The sequence below is a fragment of the Centroberyx affinis genome, unplaced genomic scaffold, assembly GCF_046629955.1.
Source record: "Centroberyx affinis isolate AG114_WGS23_722 - 3 ecotype Tasmania unplaced genomic scaffold, CSIRO-AGI_Caff_v1 ptg004492l_1, whole genome shotgun sequence".
In the NCBI taxonomy this organism is placed as follows: Eukaryota; Metazoa; Chordata; class Actinopteri; order Beryciformes; family Berycidae; genus Centroberyx; species Centroberyx affinis.
Genome location: NW_027282145.1, coordinates 27,412 through 48,517, shown reverse-complemented (window position 1 = coordinate 48,517; position 21,106 = coordinate 27,412). Strand labels below are relative to the sequence as shown.

General features: G+C 40.1%; 1 protein-coding gene across 1 annotated transcript in view; it reads right to left on the bottom strand.

Moving 5' to 3' along the window:
* Positions 1 to 854: 854 nt before the first annotated feature.
* The window catches only part of ano1a (anoctamin 1, calcium activated chloride channel a), a 40,257-nt gene continuing 20,005 nt past the window's right edge, over positions 855 to 21,106 (bottom strand). Inside the window, exons 11-23 of the mRNA XM_071544213.1 lie at positions 19,806 to 19,888; positions 16,080 to 16,151; positions 15,226 to 15,300; positions 14,217 to 14,418; positions 13,370 to 13,481; positions 12,955 to 13,012; positions 12,506 to 12,606; positions 11,470 to 11,612; positions 8,128 to 8,280; positions 7,147 to 7,199; positions 6,205 to 6,389; positions 5,380 to 5,485; positions 855 to 4,482 (exon numbers count right to left, since the gene is read on the bottom strand). Of these exons, the coding sequence (XP_071400314.1) occupies positions 4,234 to 4,482; positions 5,380 to 5,485; positions 6,205 to 6,389; positions 7,147 to 7,199; positions 8,128 to 8,280; positions 11,470 to 11,612; positions 12,506 to 12,606; positions 12,955 to 13,012; positions 13,370 to 13,481; positions 14,217 to 14,418; positions 15,226 to 15,300; positions 16,080 to 16,151; positions 19,806 to 19,888 (1,592 nt within the window). The 3' untranslated portion in view covers positions 855 to 4,233. The remainder of the gene's footprint in view (positions 4,483 to 5,379; positions 5,486 to 6,204; positions 6,390 to 7,146; positions 7,200 to 8,127; positions 8,281 to 11,469; positions 11,613 to 12,505; positions 12,607 to 12,954; positions 13,013 to 13,369; positions 13,482 to 14,216; positions 14,419 to 15,225; positions 15,301 to 16,079; positions 16,152 to 19,805; positions 19,889 to 21,106) is intronic.

Below are 21,106 nucleotides of genomic sequence, written 5' to 3'. Positions count from 1 at the left end.
ATATGAGCAGAACTTGCCGCCAAACTCTATTAAAAAAAACCTGTCCGTTCAATGTTTCTTTACTTTTCGGCAACATGGTACATGGTAGAGTTTGACTTAAGACGTTTTAGAAAATTAACAGCCCTTCAATTAAATTCGGCATATAGATGATCCACCAAACAAATAATTTTATTTCAATAAAATCAAGTTGTAGGCTATAATGGGTTCGCCTCTTCCCTGGTCTTCCCACAATCTTCATACCACAAATACACCGTTGGAGGGCGGTAGCGGCTGCGTTCCCGGGTCTGAACTAAATGTTGATATGTACCCTTGCAGATAATCAACATTCATTTAACATATTTTTGAATCAAGTTTGGTGTGACGTTCTCTCCATACAATAGGAGGGTGTGTGTCCCCGTCTAGTCTTCAACACGCAAGCTTGGATTTGTGCAGGGCAACCATTTGTTGCGCTGAATGGTTACAACTTGTGTTATGATGAAACTGTTATCTGACTGAAAGTCACGTGATACTTTACACAACTTTCTGTCACATGCCCTTCCTTTTGTCAAGCAGTGAGACAGTGTTTTAGTTTGTTTTAACTACAAAATATAGCTATGTATTTTAATTAAATTTCTTTGTAAGTATTTCATAGTTTATTTTGATTAATCCATTGTTGTTTTTTTTGCCAATCCCTGTCTACACCCATGTAGATCATATTTATTTTTTAGTTACTTGCATTAAGACTTCCAGCAAAAAATACTAATACTAAAATGTTAATGAGACACAGTACATAGACTGTGTTGGGAATGTACATGCACGCACTCTTATGCATGTCCTGAAATGTGTTTTGACACCTCACAGACGATATTAACAAGTCACAACTTATAGTATTTTATTGTAACTGTAATTACAATAGCCTATAGATGGAAAGAGAATGATATCTCATCAGGGACATCAAGGGAATGGCTTCAAATTTGCTTCTGACATCAGGTTATCAAAGAGCTCTTGAGGAAAATATCCTAGCTAAAACACAGGCTCTGTCACCTTGTGGCACATAATCGATCACTGAATATCAACACGAATCCTACATACATATACAGTATCAACAGTATTAAGAGTTGGTAAAAAAAATTCTCCACAGTTTGCTAAATAAAATGTGCAGTTTCCTTTTGCTCTAAAGATTAGAGCAAGTCATATCCCTGTAAAAAGTCAAATCTTTTGTCATATCTACTCCAGATGACAAAACGTCTCGGTAGGCAGTAACATGTAGGCTCTTTTCCCAGGTTTCCTCCAAGATACAATGAAACAGGTCCATATTGATGCTTTCCAGTACATTAGATGAGAGGAATACAATTAAGACAGTAAGATATAGCATATCGCTGTTATCGTGTGAAAACCTCATAACTCCAATATTGGTGATAATGTTTTCACTTCAGCTGATGGATTTCATGGTCCTGTCCAACCTGCTGGGCTGAGGAAAGCCCTACAAATCTCAAAAATGCATCGTCATCAAGCTGAAAACAAGACTGTTTGTCTTAGTTCCTGACATGTTGGAGATACAACGTTTTCACCAGACAGCAAAGATGTATATCATTGATAATCTAAAATTTAATAATACATTCTAATAGTCTGGGGTCGGGGCCGTGACTTGGGATCATTCTTTATTTACAGCTCAGTCAATAGGGGGCAGGATCTGTAACATTCATAACTACACTAGAGGCATTCACTGAATGTAAGACTGTACATTTTGATGACATCTACAATTAGGGTTTCTAAGTGATATCCACCTCTACATTATATGCTTTTTGCAGTTTGAAATATACTCATGAAAACATGAAATATTATTCAGTCTTTGTGCTTGAATATTCAAATAATTGCAGCTTTAGAACAACGTCAAAGATTTTATAAAGTTAATAAGGCAGGTTAGTAAAAATATTGAGACAGCATTGCCTTTGGGTTCGGCTGATGGTTTGACTGATATTCTGTCACATTTTGTATGAAAACTGGAAATGGGCCAGTGGCAGACTAAAGGTTAGAGAAGTGGGCTTGTGATCAGTCGCCGTTTTGAATCCCTTGACCAGCTGGGAGGATATGGGAGGGGATATGGGCTCTCCTCTCCCTCAACAACTGTCACTGAGCAAGACACTGCTGCTGCGTTCCAGAACATGTCGGAAAGTCAGAAATTCCAACTTTAGCAAAAATGCAGCGGAACGGTCCTTCAAGTTGGAATTCCAAGTAGGAAACTCTCAATCCTGAGATGCAGTTAATCTGACGTCACAGGAACATGTAGGCAGCATTACATTTAACATGTTTATAATCCTCAAAATACACTCAAATCACATGACCTTAAATCTGTCAAAACACCTGTGTGGTAAATGGTTAAACAAAGAAATCTGCAACGCAACCAGATGGGAATTTCTGACTTCCAGCTTTGAATGGAACGCAGCATTTGTCTCCCCGATTGTTCCAGTAGAGCTGCGATGTGAAGCTGAAACAGAGCGTTCATGCGTGCTCATCGAAACCCTTCCCTCAATAAAGGTAAAAAACTGTATGCAAAGGTGTGTATGGTTTGTGTGCCTTTTATAAGCGGACTGAATACCCATCTACCTCTCATCTCCTGGGCCCTTTAAAGCTGCACTAGGCAACTTTGCACACTGGCAGTTCCAAATGGCAGTGACAGGTAACTGAAAAATTTGACCTTCAATACCGAGAAATCCTTGAAGGTGACGTTAGTGAACTGCACACAGGCAAATATGTCCAGTGTCTCGGTTAAGGGGTTTAGACTGATTTAGACTGATAAAACCGCTGTATTTTTCCATATAAATCTTGCCTAGTGCAGCTTTAAGAATTCCAGTTCGTTGGAATTAATAATAATGTGACTTGTGCTTCCAGGACCAAGTGGCAGCCCTCTGACATAAAATCTGAACATGTTTTTAAAAAGCCCTGCTAGGCTTTGTCTTCATACTCAAAACACATTAAAACGGAGAGCAACGTAAAGCCCGTACAAGACACAGAACAATTCAACAGGCTGCTTGACAGAGACAGAAGAACAAGGTCTTCCAAAGCCTTGCAGTCTGTCCAAACAATGAAGGCAGATGTTTATAAACGGAAAAAAAGAAAAGAAAAAGAAAACAGCTTATTTTAGCTTGTCAATATTGCATATTCAAAAAAAGTATACATAAATTCCTGCATTGTATTTAATTGTGCAAAAAAGAAAAAAGGCCTATCTGAGCTTTACATATATCGGGAGAGAGGAGAGGAAAAGGGAGGAGAACTTGACTTAGTAGCACAGGTCTGACAAGGTGAGTTGGTGTGTATGTAGGGTGTGTGTGTGTGTGTGTGTGTGTGTGTACGTGTGTTCGTATGTGTGGGTGGGAGGGAGGGGAATCCATGGATAGCTAGGGATGATAAATTGCCTGCAAGCACCATGTAATTGCTTGCCTCGGCTTGTGAAAAATTGTGCTCATTTTCCGGTAATTGAATACACATTAGATGGAAGTGTCAGCGTCCTACGTTACCAAAAAAAGAGACGCCCATTTGTTCTGACTTGCTGCTGATAGAGGAGGGGAAACACCTTTAGACATACAACCCAATCCCAGAGAGAGGAAGTTCTGCTCAGCAGGACCATTTGGACGGAGGGACTGAGGCTGTCTCCTATACAAATGCTGCATTCAAGTCCCATGGGAAAGATGGTAGATGTAAGCTTGCTCCTTGAAAATACTGTTCACATGACAGTAGCTTTTGTGTGGTACATACTACCAGGAAAAAAAAACTTTCACATTAGCTTTCAGGCGTCTGCAGGGAATGACATATTCACTTCAAATGAAATCAACAAAATGAACAGTTTTCATCATGTCATTTTGTGATCACAGCTCTTAAAATGCTATGGCAGGACACAACTACTTTGGTTTGTAGTTGACATTGGAATGTTCGATTTGCTGTGAAACATGAACTCAAATGTATCACATGAAGTGCATGTGTGTGAAAGAGCTGATCAGGAGTTCGAACATGTGAAAGAGCTCTAACATGTGAACTCCTCCAACATGTGAACACCGTCAGGTCATTCCTGTAATGATTCCCATACGATGTGAATGCAGCAAAAGCTTTGTGCTGATGGTGAATGGTTAGCTGCGTTAAACTTTACCAGCTAGGTATGAAAGCAGTTAGCACTGCTGGTATCCAGCTGTATACAATAAGTGTTGTTAGCTATGTTTACAGCTAGTTGTTGCTAGCGGTTAGCGGTTGTTTTCCAAGTTAGTAGTTAGCGGCGTTAAGGTGCGAGGCGGGGCGCGAGCGGGGCTGCTGAGGGCTCTGATTGGCTGATGGGGAGGAGGTGCAGTTGTCCTGGTTGTGGTTGTCCCGCGCTGCAAGCCTCTTGCCCTGCTCCTCCTTCATGAAGAGCTCCACCATGAGGATCTTCTCCTTGTGGATCTGGAGGCTGATATCCTTGGGGATGTCTGGGATCAGCCAGTCCACAAAGTCACTCATCAGCATCACCACGTTCTGCACAGGACATACAGGAGATAGCAGATTGGAGTTTTAGTTATGCAAGCATTTCTCAGAGGAAATGTATAGAAATAATCTCATTTGTTGAGTTAAACCTAAATGGGTGGAGCCAAAGAACCACAGGAAATAACTATCCCAACAACCACAGACACCATATAGCCCAATGGAGCCTGAGCAGCATTGTTGAACCACTGGGCCAGTTTCACTGAACTGAAAGTGAATGGGACTAATCAAAATTGTGGAACGCTTATTCAAGTTAGAAGCAGTATTGTCAGTGGTAATTCTGTCGACTGATACAGTCAGTAAAGAGCAATCGCAGACTTGAATGAGAGCATATCACACACACTACATTTTGGCACATATGCAAACAGCACTAATCCTCTTTTTTGGAAGACAAATGGATTAACGCCTCCTTTTGATGAACAATTTAGTACTTGCTTTCATCTGCCTTATACGGTGTTGCGTCCAGAATGACATTTTCAGAAGAGCACCACTTCTACTTCTACTTAGAGGTGCAAATGAAGCGAACAGCAATCGGATCAAATGTGAATAGCAATCGGATCAAATCAGGACGAATATGTCAAATGTGCCTGGAGGAGAAGCAGAAAGCCTGAGGTGATGTTCAGGCTGTTCCTTCCACAGGCTTTATCAGAGATTCCTTCATCACATGGTGCTTTCAGACTCAGGAACTGAACTCATATTTAACTCTGAAGCCATAAATCGATCAAATATGAATGACTTGGTTACATGTTTGTTTTCTCGAGGATGTTGCACAAAATTGCTTTTGCCCACACAAATCAAATATAAATGACAAACACTGTGTGACATGCCTACTTGTCAGCATGTGGAAGCATATGTGTGCATTCATATTAATATGTGTGTGTTGTTTCGAACCTGAAAGACAATAACGAAGGCGAGGCGGGCTGCCAGAATGGCCCAGAACTCCTTGGAGAGTTCATATGGTGTGTTGGACCAGGGAGGCTCTCTGTAGTCTTTATATCTGGAGAGAGGCAGAGAGAAAAGAGGCAGAGTCAATTTATTTGATAATACATGAAAATGTATTTCATTTGGAGCTTCATAATTGATCTGTGTATGATTTTCAAGAGTTATACTTCCCATAAAAATGAAAATCATTTACATCATTAATGGTCAAAATAGATGATACGCTATCACTACAGTATTACCATCTTTATCATGATCATCGACATTTAGGTTGGTCTTTTATTAAAAATGGGATGTGGTCCAATCAGTGTCGTTCACCTCTGATATAATGGATAAGATTCAGTTTGAATGATTACATATTTATTGTAGAATTGATCAATACTACACTGGTTGTCTATGGGAAGACCTTAACCTGAATTATTCTAATGAAACATTTTGATCATATTCCACACAAGTACGTATGAATATGTTTATTAATATTATTATTATTGTTATTATTATCATCCTGTGTTTCAATGGAGAGTTTTAGTGTCTCGTGGTCTAAATTCTGTTTCAGAGGCTTTTCCAACCTGACAATAATAATATTCTGGGGGAAACACTGTGTATATTACATGTATTTTGAATGAAAATGATCAAATTTAAAGATGTTAAATATTGATCCAAATTATTGGCTACTGGCAGTTTCAATCCACAAATATCAGTACTGGACTTCAATACCCAAGATCAGTTGAACCCCCATCAGTATACACTGCAACCAGCTGGACACTGAAACCTTACCTGCATATTTCCACATTGTAGCCCAGGTGCAGTGGCTGGAGAGGGCCTTTTTCTGTCTGGAAATCGCTGACGTTGAAGTAAGACAGGGTGTGATTGACGAAGCCATGCATGGAGCCGTCAGGGCTGTACATGTATTGGTAGACCAGCCGCGGGATGAAGTCAGAGGTGAAGGAGATGACAAAGGCCTGGGAGGGAACAAAAAACTAAACTGAGTGGACAGAATATTATCACCTACTCTTTTCACGAGATTGACTGACCCTTACTGATTTTACCAAAGATCTAGTGGAGAGCAAACCCTTTCCAAACTCACTTTACCTACCATTTCTGTTTGCAGAATAGAGTTTACCTGACATTTTAGGCTATAAATTGATGCTGATTTTTGTTTATATGTGTGGTTATCTGCCATAGATGATCACTGACTGGAGGTCACAGTTTAGCCTCATGTTTTAGTTACTTCTCCATCCCTGATTTCACCTATTAAATCCATTACACTTATGAAAGAGACATGTAGACGCCAGGGAGGAGACAGAGGATTGTTTTTGCCTTGAGTCAAGTGAGTCATGGATTATGCAAAAGGAACACAACTTTAGGAAAGAGCTCCTCATATTTTGTATACTCAGCGTATGTTAGCTCTTTGAATTCATGGTTATTAAAGGGACATTGCGTAATCGGGGCTTTCAGGTAAAGCCTGGGCTGTGCCATGCAACTATGTTAAGCAAAGCAGTGATGAAACCTTTTGAATATCTGTAGTGAAACTAAGAGGAACTCTTGTGACACCCAGGTGATGTTTGGGTTATTCATCTGACAGGGTTACAAATGAAAACATCTCCACAACGCCTTTGTTGACTGAACAGTCATTTCTCAACTATGTATTAAAGCTTTCTTTCAGACGAGCCCAGGCATGTTTTGAAAGTACAGCGATGGGAAGGAAACCGGACTCACATTGACGATGACTGCTACCTTGCTGAGACCTCTCAGGAGGTTGTACCAGATACCTGCAGAAAGAGAAGAAAGGTTATTATGATGACAACAACAGCTTAAAGTCACAATGAAACAGCATTTTGGGAGCATCTTGCTTCCTTAATGTGTATTTCCCGTTGAATATTGGATATTGGGACGGGACATTCTGCAGGGAGGGATCATTCAAAAGTGTAAACCAATGGGAGAGACAGGCAGAGCAGGATTGTTGTCTGTGATGTTTTATCGGTTGGAATTTTTATTTATGCCTCCTGGTACCCAATGAAGTCACCACTAAAGATTTCCCATTTTCCAGGAAGTTAAGTAATTAGATTTGTATATAAAAATACAATCTTTTTTTGGCTTACTTTTTCAAATAGGGGTATGGTATTATAGTTAACATTTTTATTTCAGTGTGACTTTACCATGCTTATATGAGGTCATTTAAGACGTGCCACCACTAGATGGCACAAACACCAAAGGCAGGAGAAGTGGTAAGACTAAATGTATGTTGTAGGATTTTTTGTTAATAAGGGGATGAGTGCATTGTGATAATTTGCAGTACAACTACAAAAGATATAATTCTACAGCATGTTGTTTCTCATATTGTTGAAATATTACACACAATATTTAACCAAAATGTATGTACCCAACCCCTAGCATTTGGTCACAACCACCCAGTCAGAGTTGCTGATGTAAAACACTGAACACAGACACACAAACATGAGCAAATACGCTTAAAAGGGAAACTCCAACTTTGTATTTCAGCCTTGGACTGAATAGAATGATGTACTGTAGTTTCAAGGAGTCTTCAGTTATGTGTAAGTCAAGCAAAATCCTCTTGAAAAAGAATGTTCCCTAATTGCGTATCACTGTCTTCAAAAAGTCTTAGCTTTGAAACAGATAATAGTTGAACATGTGAAGTGACACTCGTCGTTTCCTCTAGCTGAAGTAGCGGACACATACCAATGTCTTTGGCTCGGACGGCGATAGGCCTGCGCAGCTCCATGACAAACTTCTTGGCATCCAGGCGGATCTCGATGATATTATTCAGCAGAGCAAAGAGCGGAGCCAGAGGGAAAGAGGCCACGAACAGAGTCACCATCCCAAACTGGATGACTAGAGTCAGACAAGAGGAGAAGCACTAGTTCATCAATCATATCAATAGATTGCCTTTTTCTCCAAATGGGGAACTGACTCTGGATACACTGGATGAAAAACATTACAATAATGGCAGAGAAATTGCTTTAGGCGACTGGCTAAAAGACAACACACATCAAATTCAAAGTGAAGTCTTGGCAAATTGTCAGTGGAAGTTGAGCAGTGGAACATTGAGTGTGGACCGCCAATTTTGTGTGAAAAAAAAAGTCTTGATGGACATCAAACCAAAGCTATTTGATCAGAAAAATCTGAAGAATATCTGTGAAAACGGGTGAAAGTTAAAGTGTTAAGACAAGTACAGGAAAATGTCCATCTCAGCTGGGACACAGTAAGCGTTTGGATTTGTATTTCAGTCTAGTATTAGCTACCTGCTGTTATCATGTCAACACATAAGATGATTTTATATAACAATATGGTGTGACCGATATTGGTTTTTGAAAGCCAATACCAATATTGATATTTTTGCACTGTAGCTGCCAATAGCTGATATTTTGTACTAATATTCAATATCTTTAAAAATGACCATTTTCATGCCAAAAATGACCAAAAAGTACTCAGGGTAGAAAAGCCTCTCAGCTACACTAAAACTCTCAATTGAAACCCAGGATGATGATAATGATAAAACATATTAATGCATACTTGTGTGGAATCTGATAAAAGTGTCTCATTAAAATCAGTTCAGGTTAAGGTCTTCCCATAGACAGCCAATGCAGTGTTGATCAATTCCACAATAAATATGTAATCAAACCAACTGCATCATATCCATCATATCAGATGTGGACGACGATGACTGAGTGATTTTTAATAAAAGGCCAGTATCTGCCCTGTATATCAGTCTAACCCTACATAATAACACCCACGTCTACTCTAAAAGAACAACTCTGCCAGAAAAAAACTGTAAAACCAATGACAAATTCAAAAAGAGGACATTTGCCTCACAGCAGTATATCCAGACAGGGATAAGCACTGCTAAAAATGATAGGCTGTAAACAAACACACACCAAAGTCAGCACTAACTTGTCTGCCTTTGCTGGGAGGAAATATCATCAGTTTAGTACCAGATATCCGCACTACAGACATCAGGCTTAGATGCTACGCTCCTTCCCTGATCTCGCGCATTAATCCGCTTTCTGCTACCACACAGAAATAAAATGATCAAGCCTGTTTGTGCCTCCGTGACTGCTTCCTGTCTGTTGTGTCCATGTTAAGCTGAGTGCACTTGAAGCAGCCACTCCAGCAGCCCGGAGGATTAGCTGATGGAGGAGAAAGATGGGACCAGCTCCACTTGCAGATCGGAGCTTTAGTTCTACAGACATTTCTGGGAGGCAGAGCTGCTCCGGAGGCAGAAACAATCACATTGGTTGAGTTACAGTAATAATCTGTGATGTTCATCAAATGTTCATTTGGCTACTCTCTATCACCAATTGATTAATATAACACAGAAGTGACTCAACCCATACCCAGTTCATGAAGAGGCAACATTATTAGTCTTGATGGTAGCTCACGAGCCCTAGAGTGTAACGCACGTTGATCTCAGGCTATTACATGTTTCTCGTAACATTATTATAGACGTCATGCCACATGGGTATCAGTTGTTTCTGCAGGTCCTATCAGAAATATACTACTCCTAACTGACTTGTGTGACCTTTGAGATTTGATTGGATTTGTCTCGCTCGGTGCAGGGGCGTGTATGCCGCGCTGTTTGGAAAGAGGGCAGGTGGGGCGGAGGCAGGTTTTATCCTCGTTTTGATTTAGACTTGCCATTCATCTTTGTGCTTGCAAGGGGCGCTACTTTGCATACATCCCAGCTCAAATACAGCAAAGTTTGCCCTTGGATTAAATGACAGATACTGGCAAAGGATGTTGACAGATGGAAGAGAAAACACAGCTTTAGTCGATACAGTGAGGCTTCAGCAGGACATGGTACATGTACACTTTCAATAAACTGCTTGAGGGTTTGAATACTGTGTATAAGATATTATATATGTTGGCATGCCACTGAAAGACGACCTCTAACCGACTTCAGTTCAATCAATATTTTTGCACTACTCTTCTCCAAATCTAGAAACCAGATAATCATCTTTACTTTTCCATCATTTTTACTTTTTCTATGAAGCTGTATATTGGTGTCACATCACTGATCAGGGGATGGGAGAAACTCTTCGTTTTGGCTTTGGAAGAGAGTACTGAGTACAGACTGGACCATAATACATTTAAAAGCGGAAATTCACTGATAATCCCTTTTGACTATATGCATTACAGTTAATACAGTACAAAGACCTTTTAGACCTTAAAACTTCAGCCAGTGCTTGTTTTATAAATCTATTTCCCTCTAGTGGGCTGTATGGTTCAAATGGTTATTGTTATCTGTCCTGGCGGAGCAATTATGACAGTCACCATAGACAATGAGCTGTGACCAGCCACATTAAGATTCAGATCAGTTTAATCCACTCATAAAGCAGAGTAGCACACACACACACACACACACACACACACACAGACACACAGGCTAAGGTTTCCACATCAGCTAATATTTTGAGCAGTATGAAATATTAGTTTATTTTTTATTAAAACATCAATACATAATAGCCCAATGAGAGGATTAGTTTCTTTCTCAGTAGTAGTTATCAGTGGAATATGTTGTTAACTGCATGAATTTAATGGGTTGCACTGTATGCAGCTGGCAATTACCATGTACCAATACCCCTAGTATTTGGAAGTAGAAAAGATGACTAAATGTCTACATTTTGTCATTTGGTCCAATACTTCTTCTGCTCGTTGCCCAGAATCTGGCAGTGTGGGTAAAGAATAATTGGCGCTGTTCTCTACACAAAAAAAAAAACTACAGTGTGTAGAAAATCAATCACTAAGCCAATTACTCACTGTATCAAGACACAATACAGACAAAACATGGATAATGAGACATACCTAGGCTCAGTTTGACCCCTGGGGACTTACATCATTTAGAAACACTGCACTTCTATCAAAGATTTGCAAGTCAATGAGTCAGGCACTTGGTGCCCCATATACTCCCTTTATCTTCTGATAATGTTGTTTGGTATCCAGCCCAGTTAAAGTGTGCTTACATGTGAGCTTTGTTGTTAGTATGTATGCTTGTGCACTGGTTTGTGTTTGCATATGACTCACTCATCTCCATGTACTCGGGGCTGAGGCCGATGAAGGGACCCAGGAAGTGATCCTTCTCATGCCGCTGCATGCTTTTGTTCAGCTCCTCCTCCTGCTGCGAGTCCAACACAGACTTCCTCTTCCGGAGCAGTTTCTTCAGCTTCCTGCACACACCGAGAAATGAATTAAATTTACTATTGTTACTGTAATTGAGTAGCTTTTTTGTGCACTTCTACTTTTTTTTTCCTATTATCTTGAGTCAGTAATTTTACTTTAAATAAGCATATTTTGACTGAAATATTGTACTTTACTACATTTTAAATCACATCTATTACAGAGTAAAACCTTGTAGGCTGTCCATAAGTACTGCATCAGAAACTGGCCAATCGAATCCTGCACAAGCATGTGGAGGAAACATTACGTTAACTGTAACTGCCTCAAAATTTTTCCATCCTTAGTAGCTTAATAACATCCATCCAGCTACAGTATTACAGGTTTGTGTTAGCCTAGTTGTTGCTAGTTATTATTGGCTGCTTATAAAATTGGTGATGTGAATCCAGGTGTATTTTAGTGTTGCACCTCTATTAAGACACGTTAGATAAGAACAACTGCTATATTGCTATAATGTAAATGTAAAAGATATTATAACTATGACATACTTTTACAGAAATGTTCTTCAGTTCATTGGATTACATGTGATGGAGACGGAAGGGAAGCAAAAGAGGGACCAAAACGGAAAAGGGTGAAGCAAGAGGGAGAAAGAAAATGGGAATTTGAAAGTTCAGGAAGGTGTAACCTTGTTCCCAGGTAAGGTGTGTCTGCAAACCGGACAAGTATTCCAACAATTCATTTCAGATGCAAATATGACAGAGTGGGTGTTGCATAACTCGTTGGGTGGCTGGTTGATTCCATGTATTGTGAACGATGCTTAACTGCCATTCAACTTGCACGTTGCCTTGTGCATGTGAAAGTTACCTGTGTTGGTGTTCATGTGTGTGTTCTCTGCATGTGAAAGTGTATGTCTGTGCATGTCGCATGGTGTGAGCTCTGCACTTACGGTATGCCAATCTCAAACAGGTTGTTCTGGATGAGCTGCTTGCCCAGCATGGTGATACACAACTGGATGCACAACTCCATGAGGCAGCCAGCATGGGCACACTGGAGAGAGAGGGGGACACAGTGAGGGAACGTCAGAAAGGGAGAGGAAAAGAAAAATGGGTAGGGGGAGATGGAGGGAGGGAATGAATGGAGGGTGGAAAGTGAATTAAGAGCAAGAGAGAGACAGAGCGAAAGAACCAGGCTCTCAGGCTAAGTTCACACTGCAGCTGAAAGTGTCCCAATTCAGACTTTTCCCTCACATGTGACACAGATCTATATTTTCTAATCAGTGTGAACAGTAAAAAGCTGCATGGAGCTGCTTTTTTTTCAAATCTGATCAGGACCACATGGATATGTTGATCACAGCCTATAGGTTGCACAATGTTTAGTTTGAGTGGATTTAATTACCTCCTCCATTCTGTACGATCCAACAACATACAGATAGTTTCCTGGACGCCCAACAAGCCTGTGGACCAAACACAACCATCAAATGTCATTCTATCAGATGGGTAAAACAGGTAAACAATATATATATATATATATATTATCTGGTATGATCATGTTCACTATATTTGCTTGTCACGCTAAAAAAATATGCATGCACTCATGGTGCAGTAAGGTGCTTTGGATAAATGGCAGATATTATGCTAATTTGCTAACATATGTTCATTAATAATGGATTAATCATGCAAGTACACAAAAAACAGGTGAAAGCGGACAACACAAAAAGGGGTTACTAATGACACACAGGATCTTTGAAATTATTATTTTAAGGAAAATCCATGAAAATCCATGAATGAGTGGTGAGTGAGTAAGCTTTTACCTTCCCCTGAAGAAGGCCAAATAGACAATGGGAGTGAAGGCATTGACAAACTTCAAGACGAACGTTTTGAAGATCAGGCGCTCTTCAAAGCTCTTGTCTGTCTTTGGAACCTCTGCAAAAGACCAGTTCAGACAAAATGTGGATTTTTCTTCTCTTTGCACTGGATTAATGTGGTCGTACTTCCTTTATAAAAGGCAACTGTTATAATAGCTCCCAGAAGTCTTTGAAATATTTCACCCATAATACATCTGAGCTCCATTTTGATTGAGTCTCCCACTGATGGTCTTCAGTTCATTATATTTTTGTTTGTAGTTCCCTTCATGACCCTTTAGGCTGAGGTATAGCTGCATTCAGTTTTTCATTTATAATTTCAATTTTCATTTAGGTTTATTTACTAAAACAAAATAAGTTTCTGAAAGACTACTTAGCATTTTGCTATATAAGTGAGAATATGCTTAACTAAATCAGCATTAGGCTTCTTATTCATTAACCAGAATGGTGCATGGGCCAGAGTGCATTTCAAATGCAATGTAATTACGCAATATCATATGAGAGGGAGTGAATTATGCAATATCATATGAGAGGAGTGCTGTATCATGGTTACTGGCACCGGTGTGCTGTCTAGGAACGAGGCTGCAGGAGTGTTGTAACCACGATACAGCACACCCTCCAGTATTACTTTTATTATTATTAAACATTTACAATATTTTTACATTCATATCAAACATTAAACAACAAAAATCAGAGCTTTAGATTTTTATTTTATTTTATTTTGGCCATGGTTGGAAACAAATGTTTGATTAGATATAGAGTATAATGTCAATCATCCCTGTGAACTGTGCCTTACCCAGTGTGGTGAGCCAGCGCGCGATGGCGGCATAGACTTCATCTAAGATAATGATGACGATGAGGTTGATGATGGCGGCGGTGGTTTTGACGGTGGCTCGGATGTTGGACCGTGCTGCTGGGTAGGAGCTTATGTGTAACGCTGCTTTAATGCTAATCCGGTACAGGATGACGCCGAAGACGATGGCAAACGTCACACTGATCTAAAAGGAGAGAGAGAGAGAAGAATACAGATATACAATTATACAATTATACAAATATACAATTTACCCAATTTCCCCTCGGGGATCAATAAAGTATTTCTGATTCTGATTCAATCTATTCAAGGCTGGGGAATTGTTTACAGTGTCAGTGCAAGTGTAACGTAGTACCCTGAATATTAAAATTGACCTGAGACCCCATACAGTTATCACTGACTGTAGGCATATATGCTACTAATATCTTAGTTCTTTGTCTTAGCTGTTTCACTTCTGAATGACTTCTGAGTTTTCCTGATTAACCTCTGACTTTTCCTAAATGACCTCTGACTTTTCCCTAATGCTGAATCACCACACACCATTAGAGCTGGGACAATTGGGTTTAGGAGGATTTACCCTGCACTACATCCCTCGTTACACTACCCCAGCATAAGAGCTAGGAGAATTAAAACTATAAAAAAAAGTATGTAAATTAAAAAGAAGTGCACAGCAAAAATTGAGTTTTAGCAGTCATAAACTCAAACACTGTCACATTTCACTTGGTAGTCGAGAAGGCTTAAAGCCCAAATGAAAAAACACTAAGGAACTCTGACCTATACGTGTTTGATATTTGTGCTTCACATATCTTTTGAAATGTCATAATGGAACAAGACAAGGCCACATGGTCATACATGGAGGAGTTACCAGATTTCCTCTCAGCTGAATTAACGCAAACCACAGTCCTAATGTTGACACATGGGCTAATAAAGCATTTTAACATATTTATTAGAAATATAAAGGCATAATTTAATTCTTCAGACTGTGCTGACTCACCATGAAGCCCATCGTAACCACAGTAGTCAGGTAGGCCGGCAGTCTGTCTGTGCACGTCAGCTTCACCTTCTCACCCTAAAACACACACACACACACATATGCACACACATACATACACACATATTTACATGAAACACATAAACAGGGTATTTGAGACATCAACTGTGTCTCCAGCTGTTTGAATTTGTGTATATTTGCATGTGTGTGTGTGTGTGTATGTGTGTTTATGCTGTCACAACCCCATGTCTCTCTGCCAGTAGCAGCTCTTTATGCCTGAAGCAGACAGATGCACACACCACACACACACAAACACACGCACACACCCAGTTTGCGGCTCCAGTGGAGCACAGCTAACTCTGCCCCTAGCTGACAGTCATGTCACATTCAAGCCTACTGAGAATTGGGTCAGCAAGCTAAGACGACTGTGTGTGTGTGTGTGTGTGTGTATGTGTGTGTGTCTGTACCCTGCGTGTATTGACAGAAAAGCAAGCCATGACCTTGGCTCAAAGACAAAAGGCAGAGGCTAATCATGTGTTTGTGTGCGTGTGAGTGTGAATGTGAATGTGTGTGTGTGTAAATATGAATATGTGAAAGAGAGTGAGATAATTAGAGACTTAATGCATAGTAGACTATGAGATGACATTGAATGGCTTAGAGAATAGACAGAGTATACACATCAGTGGATTAAAGGAAGGGAAAATGAAAGGAATACACCAAGCTTTTTGGTAGAAACTTTGCATCAACTTAGCCGTTAGGTTCAAACAAACTATAAAAGGATTTGCAAGTTTGTCCCACCTGTTTGTCCCAGGTCTGGTTGAAATACACAGCAATAATTTGAACCCAGTGAGTGTTACCTTGGGGGTTGCATGCTCCTGTCTCAGTGTCTTCTGCATGACCCGGAACTCATAATCAGCTCTGTAGTGGTCCTGGAAGAGACGACAGCTAGTTTACATGCTACACCCAAACACATGACATCCTGCAGTGGTCCTGAACCATACTATGTGAATGAGCAGTAAGTGTACAGGCTAAGACAGTAGATGGTGGAATGGGGACAGAACTGAATCTCGTGAAGGTTTATGAAATGTGCATGGAGTCTTAAAATGCAAATAACATGCTCTGTGCACGAAAAGTGAGAGAAATAACATTTTCCCACCATGAAAGGATTACCTGAAGGAGACCCAACTGCCACTGACACTGAAATAAGTAAGGGTGTGAACATTTGCCTTCAACTCCAATGACCCAGGTTCAGTTTTTCAAGTTTTTCATGATAACCAAAGCCTTTCCCAAAACACCTGGCGATGCCGTGTCCAATTCATGCCATTCTCACATAATCCTTTCATGGTGGAGGAAGGTAAATCTTCACATTGTACGTGACCACAACATGTAATCTGCAAGTGCATGTCAGAACTGAAGTCCCTTCACTTTCAATGAGTTTTTAATATGTGAAATGTGAGGACAATCTGCTCCTTGAAATGGTTGAACCAAAAGTAGATAGAACCTGGTGTGCGTCTATGTGTGTGTGTGTGTGTGTGTGTGTGTGTGTGTGTGTGTGTGTGTGTGTGTGTGTGTGTGTGTGTGTTATTCACAGGCAGTGAGCACATTAATGAGCAGTGAACACAGTAAGCAAAGGGAAACAACGGTAGTCTGGAATGCAGCGACATCCCACAAAAAACTGCCACATGCACTGAGGCGATCAGCACTAGAAAAGAAAGCTGCGGAGGGTTAGAGGGTCACTTCAGGCCATTAGGTCCATGTGTCAGACTGACGTACAGATAGACAGACAGATAAACAGACAGATAACAAGCCCTGAAGGCAGATGGAAAGGCTAACCTGCCTCAGACAAACAGTAAAAAGACAAACACACCCGATACAGATATGGTAATCAGTCAGGCAGACACTGGCCAGCAGGAAAAAGCCTGAAATTAAGCTGTGGATTTTGAGCTGTTCCTATTCAGACTTCAACTATTCAGTATGTGCACTAATAATCTTGGAGGGTGCCTTCCTTTGCCCATGGATTTATTCAAAACCTCGGCTTCTGTGTCCTTCCCATCAGTATGGTGCAAAATCAGTCGAATCAGGACATTTTACAATTTCATGTGTTCATGCGGAGGTCGTCAAATGTCGTAAAATGCCAGGCAGCTTTAATTCTGTTTTTTTTTAGGATGAATGCACAAAGTCTCAATTGGACACTTGCCTTTGGGACATACATAATAAAAGATGTTTTATATGAAAAAAGAGTTTCATTTTGCATTGTTTGCTCAACTTCACAACAAATATTATCTTCCCCAATCACATTCTTTAGATGCCTCCAAGTGAGGAACTTGATCAGGTCAAACTTCCCGTCTTTTCCAACCAGGCCCAGAACTATTGTCTGTACTGTCCCATTCTTTGTCTGTATACTTAGCTGATTCATATATTTTTTTCAGAAATCTTCGGATCCTCAGAATAATAATCTTCATAATCCATCTTGGCTGCCGTTGAACATAATGTAGTCTTAAACAATTCCAAGTAGCACACTGCGTACACCGGTCCCACCTTGATCAAACTTACATCAGGGGAAAACTAGAACCAGCTGCCCTCTTTGATCTCTTTGGGTCCAGTCCCAAGTTGTCTGAGTTTTGGAGAGACATTTGAATGTTTCTCAGAAATGTATGGGTTTGACATACCACTGTCTCCTGAAGTACTGAAGCCTGGGTTAACCTTAACGTTGTACAACCACCACTACTGCAGACTCATTTCTTCTCAGGTAGCTCCTAACCATGTGTACGAAGACTCCTGCTTGCTTTTTGTGGAATTTGTGCTTCATCGGACAGCTGGCAGTACAGAAAGAAAGGATAGATGGCAGAGAGAGAAGGGGATGACATGTGAAGGTCCTAGTTTAGAAACAAACTCGGGATGTGGCGGTTACGCGGTGTGTACCTTAGCCAACGGAGCCACCAGGACGCCCCAGATTTGTCCTTGTTATACAATCTCCCTTTCCTTTTTTGGCGTCTTCTCTCTTTTTAATGTTTACAATGGTAGACAGCCTCTGTTTTTGCCCTTTTGTCTTTTCTATTCCGAATACCCGGGTATTGGGGAATTGTCTGTTCAACGGTGAAAATTCAATAAAAAGAAGAGAGGAGAGGAGGAGGAAAGATTCAATAAGGAGGAGAGGAGGAGGAGTGAGACGAGGGCTGTGAGTCAACAAACTGTCCTGTCAACTCCGCTGCCATCAGTAGACACAAACAACGGCAACAGTATTGTGTTGAGTGCCCACGCTAATGAGAGGCCAGGGGAGGGCCGGCATTAGGACGAACCTCGGAGAGAGAGAGAGAGCGAGGGAGAGGAGGGGGAGAGGGGATCAGACAGAGAGCGGTACAGAGAGAGATTGCAAAGAGACAGAAAAAGACAAGTGGAAGGACCTGAGGCAGATTGTTAGAGACCCTGAGGGAGAAAGGGTTAGTGTTAAGTAACAGCAGCCGCAGAATGGATCTAAAACGGTGAGTCCAAAAGAAAGAAGGTAAGTTCCAATATAAGATGCTGCAAGCAATAGAGGAAACCAGATCCAAACCTTATGTTCCTCCTGCAAAATACACCACACACATAAAAAAACATAAGGGGAAAGACGTCAGTCAAACAGTCATTCATATTTCATTCTTTGCATCTGAAGACTAAAACATCATTTTCCTTGTCACTTTTAGACTCTTCAAGAAAAAAACATGAGGAGAAAATCCGAGAATTTTGTGTAAATGGGTGAAAACCTTGTATCTCCAAATGTAAACTTTTCAGAAAATAAGAAAAATAGCCTTGTTTTAATCTTGACCACTGTGCATGTTTGAGTTTATCCAATGGGTTTTATAAGACCAAGAGTAGTAGAATTTGCTCAAACCACAGAGGAGCATGTAATCCTTCAACTGAATATAAAACATGAAAATTACCAACATTAGAGTTACAAAGCTTTTACATGACCACAGCACTATGCGGGCCTAAAATCAGTAATGCACTGTCTCATTTTATTATGATGCAAAAAAGTACGCCAGGGAGCAATTCAGCGCTGATGTCTGAGGCTGTAATGTGTTTGTGTGGGAACATTTTTGCTGAAGGCTGACTCACTACAAGGCGAAAACAAAAGACAGGAGTGATACATTGATATGCATATCGTGACCCATTTCTTTGAGTTAGCATGATTACTTTGTGGCTGTGGCAATAAGTTAGCTGGAATGAATAAGGACTGTTGTTTTCATCTGTTAATAAGAGTGTCAGGATGAAGTTATTTGTGGTGCTGTTTTCAGTGATGTTGAGTTTCAAGTAGTTGGAAATATTCTACACAAGTGGATGGGTCACTTTGCAAAATGTAAAACACAAATTGAAGATGCTAGTCTCTGCTGGAGACACATGCAGGGTTCTCTTTGCAATTTTGTGACTGGAATTTTCTAGAAAACATTCAGTGTTATGGGTTTTCCAGTGAAAAAACTAAATAAAATGTGATTTTGTTGACTCGCCGGTGATGGTGTCGCCAAAATATTTAGAAATAAAAGAAATACATGTGGGTGCATATTGTCTTTCAAGGCATGTGGAAGTTAGTTTGAGCGTTATCTTACCTCCTCTTCCTCGAAGCCCGTCAGGTCCCAGACATAGTTGAGTCGCATCTGTCTTCTCTTCCAGTGCTCCATGAAGATCACCGCTACAACCAAGCACATAGAGCTCAATAAACACGGGCTTACGTCACATACAGTATTACAGTAAATCCCATAAGTAATGTTTAAACATAAAATATAACAGTACAGTACAGTCCAATACAACACAACACTCTGGGAGATACAAAAGTTGTTCCAGTAGCTCTTATTCCTCTATGTCTATGAGTCAGTACATATATCTTTTATCGACACTTGTCTGTACATATGCTACCTCCATCTAGAAATAAGGTCTGACACTGACAAGGGCAATGAATTCTACAAATGTAATGTACAGTATATCTGTAAATTCAATATATTTAATAAGGTGAATAGTTTTTAAAATGTAGTCTATACACCTAGACACTTTCTGTACATCTGTGTATGGCCTTCTGTGTACCTGCTAATGTGAATACGATGCACATGTGGCACATCATGTCTTGTTGCAAATTCACATATTTGTTATTCTTCATATTCTCTCATCCTTTGTATTTCTTCTTTACACATTTCAGTGTTGACATTGTTGCTTTGTTTGTTTGTTTATTTCTTCTTTGCTGTATCCTACTGCTATTCTGTTTGAACCACTAACTTCCACACAGGGATCAACACGGGTTCATCTTATTTTATCGCATTCATCGTCACTGGTCTTAATTATAACTCTGATAGTGTTCCACAGGTCTACAAAGGAAGGTATGTAAATCCAGATGGTTGTCGTGGTGTGACTCTGCTAGACACTAGCTGAATCTAAACTCATAACACCTCCCTGGTCTGAACCCCCTTCTGCTGCTAGCAGATGGCAACATGGCTTGGCAGGACATCAGAGCAGGACCGGGTGTATTTTGTGTGCGCGTGTGTGTGTGTGTGTGTGTGTGTATCCACTGTAGCTAGCTTTGAGGGTTTGTATAGAGTGTTTAAAGCCAATTTTATGTGTGTTTAAGGTACAATGTCAATGTTTTCCAACACCAGTGTACTGGATTAATTTTGAAATCATTCCAAACATTTTCCTTTAATTGTGAAAAATAGGATTGTCCATTTATTGGTATTAAAACTAGGGATCAACCGATATTGTGTTTTGAAAGCCAATACCAGTATTTTTGTAAATATTTTAAAAATATTTTTGACAATATTTTTGAAAAGATTTATTTCAATTTCACCATTTTCATACAAGAAGTTCCCCCCAGACAATGAAATTATTTTAGGGTAAGCAGCTCATGGTGACCCACTGCACC